The 7,483-nt window shown below is 41.3% G+C and overlaps 1 protein-coding gene across 1 annotated transcript; it reads right to left on the bottom strand.

The window, feature by feature from the left end:
• Positions 1-2,479: 2,479 nt before the first annotated feature.
• LOC109774816 (histone H4) lies at positions 2,480-3,009 on the bottom strand. Its single transcript, XM_020333591.3, has one exon. The coding sequence runs from the start codon at positions 2,942-2,944 to the stop codon at positions 2,633-2,635; it is 312 nt and encodes a 103-aa protein (XP_020189180.1). The 5' UTR covers positions 2,945-3,009; the 3' UTR covers positions 2,480-2,632.
• Positions 3,010-7,483: the final 4,474 nt, after the last annotated feature.

Raw genomic sequence — 7,483 nt, 5'->3', positions numbered from 1 at the left:
TGTGAATCTCATCATCGCGTTACTTAAATAATTTGTTGGGTTGTTAATGATTATTATTTTTATTTGTGATTGAGAGGGGGTTTACCTTCTCAATATTTTGTCAACCAACTTGGTAGTTAAATAAAATATATTATTTTGCAGTAGGGAAAAATTGGCTTTTCGCAAAACTGTAACCATAGAGCTTTCCACCAGCCAAATATGCATGTAGTGATAGCATTATTCTGTTCATTACTCTTAATGTGTTACTTTGCCAGCATATTCCATGTGTTGACCCGTTTTCGGGCTGCAACGTATCATGTTGCAGACTTTTCAGACGACGAGTAAGGTGCTATAGGTCGTGGTATTATACTCAGTGATGTTGTTGGAGTTGATGGACTCACTTTATCTTCCAAGCCTTCCGTTGTTATCGTATTTAGATGGCCTTAAGCCATATTTATTGTAATAAGTTCTCTCTTGAACTATTCGATGTAATAAGTGTGTGATTGCTACTCTGTTATAAATCCTTCAAGTACTGTGCGTGTTATACCGATCCAGGGATGACACTGATGCACAGAGACTAGACTGTTTGAGGTCTGGTCGCTACAGGTCTTTAAAGCATGTTATGGCGAGGGCATTTCCAGGTGTCGCTTTTCTTTATTTTTGGTATGCGGGAATCAATCGAAGAAGACTAGTGAGATTTTCTTTGATTTTTAATGATCATTATGTGTCGAGTTGTCTTTTCATTGTACTTGCGTTTTCCTTGATAATTATCAGATCTAAGATGTTTGTTCTGTGCTTTCTTTTTTTTAATAGGGTGTGTTTTTCTATCCTCCTTGTTCTTGCTTTGACACATTGTTTCCCCTCTCAGGTTGTATGGTTTCTTGCAAGCTTTCCTCGTAAACTGGACCAATGTTTTTTATCTTGTTTTCATATAAAATGAATCACGTTTTTCAATCTGGTTTTCTTATCAATCAGCTCGATTTAGTGGGTGCTTGGATCCAAGGGACTTATTTTAGTCTGACTAAAAATAGTCTCTTTAAGAGGCTAAAGTTCCAAGCAGCCCTAACTAAAGAGGGGCTAAAACTAGTCTTGAGACTAAATTTTTTTAGTCAGGGGTACCCCTACTAAAATGTGGATTAGTCCTCTCTCTCCTAATTTAACTCCTCTCCTTTAACACAGGCGAGTTCTGGATTTGAGAGTTTGAAGAATAATAAATGTTCATTAACTTAATTTTAGTCTATTTAGTATTTGGATCCAAGCATGGGTGAGGGTAGCAAGTTTTAGTCCCAGTACTTTTAGTCATGAGACTAAAACGTATCAAGCACCCTCTTATTTTGAACTAAGAGCAATATACGGAGGATTCCTTAAAGATGAAACATAACGAAGGCATAAATGTGTGGCCAGAAAGAAAGGATCATTTGCGGTATTGTTATCGGAACACAAATTTGATGGACGTGCTGTCATGTCTAGTGTGTCTTTTTTCTATTTTTGAGAGTCATGTCTAGTGTGTCAGTGCTGAGCCGCTACTGCAATTGCAAGGATCATCATTACTCACTCCAGTCATTTTTAGTTGGCAAATAAGTTTTGTCTCAAGTCAAAATATCTCTAATATGACTAAACTTATAAAAAAATAAAAACATTCACAATGCTAAGTTAATATCATTATATTTATCATGAAATATAGTTTTATATTATATATATTTGGTATGGTAGATGTTGATGTTTTTTAACATACAATTGGTCAAACTTTGCAAAAATTAACTTGACACAAAACTTACATGTGGTTATATGTGAAGTAAAAAAGACGGAAGGGAGTACTATTATCAGAACTTAAACAGTTCTCCCCAACAGCTTACCACCTGCAGAAGTTAGAAAAGAGTATATAAATTATCCTCACATAGTGACATACATACTCTGTCCGTTTTTATTCAATCCACATATTAGCTTTGATTCAAGTCAAAACTTGTAAGCTTTGTTCAAAGTTTATAAAAATATATTAACATCCAGAATACCAGATCAATACAAATAGAATCAACATTGGACACATTTTCGCATTATATGTATATTTATTATTGTGAAAGCTTATATTATTTTCCATACAAACTTTATAAAGTTTGGCATAAATCGAAGATTTAGTTTACCCAAATTCTGTTGCTTTAGGGGGTGTGATTGGTTTAGAAGAGTAATTGGGTCATCCATGTTCAACTGATAGCTGAAAAGACGGAGGAAGGTAAAATAGAAGAGGCGACCATGCAGTTCTCGACCAAACAAATAGCTGCGCCAATTCTTCGGTCGATGAGCTCCTCCGTTCCCCTCTCTATCGAAAGCAAAACCTTCAGGCCTTTCAAACTGAATTTTGCTTTCGATATCGTCCTGAATTCAGAGATAGCCTAACCTTATGTCCAGATGAACGATTTGGCAACAGTTATACACAGAATAAGAAAATGGAAACAGACTAAAGAACACACGAATGTAGATTACCCAAGAGATTGAAGGCGAGTAAAGGGTAAATAACTGCGATTTGATCCATTCCAGCGAACAAGCACCATACATCATAAATTACATCGATCACCGTGAACACTGAACAACGCCTAGCTACTGCTAATCTGAACATCTGATCAAGTGGTGCGAGCTCGATTCGCCTCGCCGGAGCCTAGCCCCCGAATCCGTAGAGGGTGCGTCCCTGGCGCTTGAGGGCGTAGACGACGTCCATGGCGGTGACGGTCTTGCGGCGGGCGTGCTCGGTGTAGGTGACGGCGTCGCGGATGACGTTCTCGAGGAAGATCTTGAGCACGCCGCGGGTCTCCTCGTAGATGAGCCCCGAGATGCGCTTCACGCCGCCCCGCCGCGCCAGGCGCCGGATCGCCGGCTTGGTGATGCCCTGGATGTTGTCCCGCAGCACCTTCCGGTGGCGCTTGGCGCCGCCCTTGCCCAGACCCTTGCCTCCCTTGCCGCGCCCCGACATCTTCGCTTCTCCTTTCTCTCCGGTGAGGTTGACTTGTCTTTGTGGTAGCTGCGGTGGCTGATGGTTGTGCCGTGCGTGGCGAGGTGGATTTATAGCCGTCAGGTTTGGGGGCAGGGAGCGGCCGCGATCCGCGTGATGCGGGGTGCCGGCCGTCGGATGGCAGATCGGTGGCGGGCAATGGGGAAGAGGGGTGGCGCGGATCGGTGACGTGGCGGGCGAAGTGTGTTTCTTTTCTGAGGAGGAAGCGGGGTGCAGGGATGCGAGGTGGGGCGTGCGCCTAGGTAGGTGGCTGGCAGGCGGGACCGAGCAATTTTTTGATGGATTTTTCCTGCGCGGGGCGGTGCTCCCTGCCGCGAAATTTTGGATGGATTTCTGACCGGTGGGCCCGTGATGCGTGGTTTGGAAGGCGTAAACTCAGGCCGTTGCCGGGACAATTTGGAAAGCGTATTTCTCCGTTTTCCACGATCAATTGACATCGGGTGTTTCTTTCAGGTATTCTACTATGCTTGAGCAGGTCCAAAGATCGAAACGTCGATGCAAACCAATATTTTGGTTCTGTCAGTGCATTTGGCCCTGTGTTTGGTTTCAAGAATGCAAACTGTCACTGTGTTCGAAAGATAAATTTTAGAAGCACAAAAGTTGGTAGGAGTACATGACATGTAGATATTTTTGGAGTTTTTTTAGAAATATATATTTTATTTTTATTTTATTTTGCAGTGGAGAAATAGACATTTTTAAAATATCCATTCACCCCCTCTGGTCGATAGTACATGCTTTGAATTGGTAACATAGCAAGGTGCTCCCTTTTCTGTATGATTTGATTTAATCACATGGAGTTTTATCTATCAACTCCCTGCAAAAAATAGTTTTATCCATCAACTAAAGGAAACTTCAAGGTCTCCGCCAAGTGTCTCACCTTTGATGGTACCGATTGCCTTATTGGGAAAATAATTATGTATGCATCTTGAAGCCATTGAAATGGATCTATGTCATGTGGTTACGGAAGGCATTCCTGGGGCAAGTGTTGAGACCTTTGTCGTTGAAGTAAAAAGAAACCTACAACTTGGTGGTGAAGCGAATGACATCATTTGTGGTCATATGACTAAAGAACAGTTTGGTCGCGTCAGCTCTCTCAAAACCTCAAAGCTATTCCATGAAAGGTTGTCCAAGCTCAATGGAGGAGTTTGATACATCTCCGATTTTGTATTGTTCATTGCCAATATTATACAACTTTCACATACTTTCGACAACAATTTATCTGATTTTTTGGGACTAACATATTAATCTAGTGCCCAGTGCCAGTTCCTATTTGTTGCATGTCTTTTGTTTCGCAGAATACCCATATCAAACGAAGTCCAAACGCGATGAAATTTACGGAAAATTATTTTGGAATATATGTGATTTTGGGGAGCTGGAATCAACGCAAACGGAGGCCCACGGCCTCCACTACCCACCAGGGCGCGCCTGGCCCCCTGGCGTGCGGTGGTGCCTAGTGGGTACCCTGTAAGTCGGTTGGGGCTCTTCTTCCTCCGCAAGGAAGCTTATATCCGGAAAAAAATCGTGTTAAAATTTCAGCGCAATTGGAGTTACGGATCTCCGGATATTTAAGAAACGGTGAAAGGCTAGAAAACAGGAACGTGAAACAGAAGAGAACAGAGAAGGAGATCCAATCTCGGAGGGGCTCCTGCCCCTCCGCCGCCATGGAGGCCATGGACCAGAGGGGAAACCCTCCTCCCATCTAGGGGGGAGGCGAAGGAAAAAGAAGAAGGAGGGGGGCTCTCTCGCCCTCTCTTCCGGTGGCGCCGAAGTGCCGCAAGGGCTAGGATCGTGACGGTGATCTACACCAACAACCATGCTACCGTCAACTCCAACTTTCTCCCCCTCTATGCAGCGATGTAACCTCTCTATTCCCGCTGCAACTCCCTACTTAAACATGGTGCTCAACACTATATATTATTATCAAATGATATGTGGTTATCCTATGATGTTTGAGTAGATATATTTTGTCCTATGGGTTAATTGATGATCGTGATTGGTTTGAGTTGTATGCTTTATTTTGGTGTTGTCCTATGGTGCCCTTCGTGTAGCACAAACGTGAGAGATCTCCGTTGTAGGGTGTTGCAATACGTTCTTGATTCTCTTATAGTGGGTGGCGAGAGTGACAGAAACTTATACCCGACTAAGTAGGTTGTTGCATATGGGTGTAAAGATGACTTGATACTTAATGCTATGGTTGGGTTTTACCTTAATGATCTTTGGTAGTTGCGGATGATTGCTAGAGTTCCAATCGTAAGTGCATATGATCCAAGTACGAAAAGTATGTTAGCTCATGCCTCTCCCTCATATAAAATTGCAATAATGATTACCGGTTTAGTTATCGATTGCCTAGGGACAACTAACTTTCTTGTGTGACAAAAGCTTTTTACTAAACAACTAAATTTTACTATCTTGCAAAGTACTCCTAGTTTTATTATTGCAAAGTAGTTCTAGCATCACACCTACAAAATTGTTTCATACTTGTTCTAGGTAAAGCAAACGTTAAAGTGTGCGTACAGTTGTATCGGTGGTCGATAGAACTTGAGGGGATATTTGTTCTACCTTTAGCTCCTCATTGGGTTCGACGCTCTTATTTATCAAAAGGCTACAAACGATCCCCTATACTTGTGGGTTATGAGAGTTTCAACTCAAAGAGACTCTCGAGTTGATGTTCTTCGGAATCTTGTCAACCTCGCTTCAAAAGGCTTGTCAAAGAAAGTGTCCAACTCACTTTTATCGTCTCACTGATATTTCAAATGAATTTCAAGCTCTTAGAGCCACCTATATCACTGATCATGAGGTGGTCAAGAAATTGCTAAGATCACTTGACAACTCCTTTAATACCTTGTCTTTGATGATCCAAGAGCATCCTGATGATAAGCTTCTCGAACACGCTGAGGCTCAATACTCATGAATTTCAGCAAGCTCAAAAGAGAGATATATATGGTCCAAGCAATGGCAAAACTCATGCATTAAAGGCTAAGGTTGTTTGTTTGTCTCAAGAAGAATCTGAGTGTGATTCTGATGATCCTGAAGTAATTGGAAAAGAACTTGCTCTTCTCTTGAGGAAATTCAACAAGTTCACTAAGAGGAGCCGCTTTAAGAAGTCTTCAACATGGAATAAGAGCTCTCAAGAGAAGCGCACAACCATCGTTGACTGGCACCAAAGCCAAACTACACTCTCCTTGCAAAACAAATACCACTTCAGCGGCGACCCAACACGATATACAAATAAAAATAAACACCAAACCATAATTAAAACTCAAACCAACATAGATAAATCTAAAACGAAACAATAACTGCAATAGCCTGATAGCAGAAAAGGTAAATCCCATAAGTATAAATTCATGTTTTCGATGCCTAATTCTTCCTGTAGGAGTCAGCAACTATCGGCGGGATTATGTAAAACAAAAAAATGTTAAAATTTTGACATCAAATTTTTAATCAAATCAAACATTTTTTTATAAAGGACGCTTTATTACTTAAAAGTTTTAAGTATTACACTCAGGCTCTGCATAACTGAGATGCACAAATCCATAATCAAGTCCGAATTCCATAAAAATAGAAAAAGTCCTAAGACATAGGAGGGCCAATCCGAAGATCATGCTGCCATCCATGTCGGGTAAAAGTATGTCTCATTGTGGCCCCCAATCGTGTACACACCTTCGTAAACATGTCTCGATTCTCCACACGTTGTAGAGAAGACCATAAGCGTAGCGTTTCGGTACATCTGTGGATAACCTCCAGAAGGGAAATACTTTTATCGTTAAAAATCTTTTCATTTCTATATAGCCAGAGCTACCAGATAGTGGCAAGCGCTCCCACCCTGAGAAGAATTCTAAACCTGTATTCTATCTCATGTAACCAGCTGCCAAATATATTAGCAACACTACGAGGAGGATACAAACCAGAACCTACTTGGATGACCAACCATATAGAACGAGGCAATTTGCATTGAAAAAACAAGTGTTTTATTGTTTCGTCGTGATGACAGACCACACATTGCATATTTCCATGCCAATTCCTGTTAATAAGGTTATCTTTTGTAAGAATGACTCTTCAACGAAGATACCACAGAAGGATTTTATTCTTAAGTGGATCTTCATCCTCCAAATCTTCTTATTATTATGAACTGGCACATATAACTGGATCAAAGCACTATACATAGAGTCGATCGTGAATTTACCATTCACGTGTAGGCTCCAGCAAAATTCATCGCCCCCTTGTGTCAGTTGTACCATTGATAGTCTCTATAAAAGAGTGTTTCACGAAGCAAGTATGGGGCCAATTAAATCTCTACGGAACGTCACATCTCACGGAAAGAATTCCAAAACCGTGATGATAGTATCACCCTTGTGACGTGTTGGATTTTGTTAGTAGACCTTAGGCCCAAAACCCAACTAAAAATCTGAAATTCTCATGGCTCATTCATGCATGGCTGTGAGTGGGACTAAAGTTTAGCAAAAAAATGTTTAGTCCCACCCTAGAAGTTGAATGAGAGTT

The sequence above is a fragment of the Aegilops tauschii genome, chromosome 5 (genome assembly GCF_002575655.3).
Source record: "Aegilops tauschii subsp. strangulata cultivar AL8/78 chromosome 5, Aet v6.0, whole genome shotgun sequence".
In the NCBI taxonomy this organism is placed as follows: Eukaryota; Viridiplantae; Streptophyta; class Magnoliopsida; order Poales; family Poaceae; genus Aegilops; species Aegilops tauschii.
Note: the sequence above shows the minus strand (reverse complement) of the source record. Positions and strands in the feature narration are given on the sequence as shown.

What these genes read in the sequence shown, in the direction of transcription:
- LOC109774816 (XM_020333591.3), bottom strand. Translation starts at nt 2,944, where the DNA reads ATGTCGGGGCGCGGCAAGGGAGGCAAGGGTCTGGGCAAGGGCGGCGCC.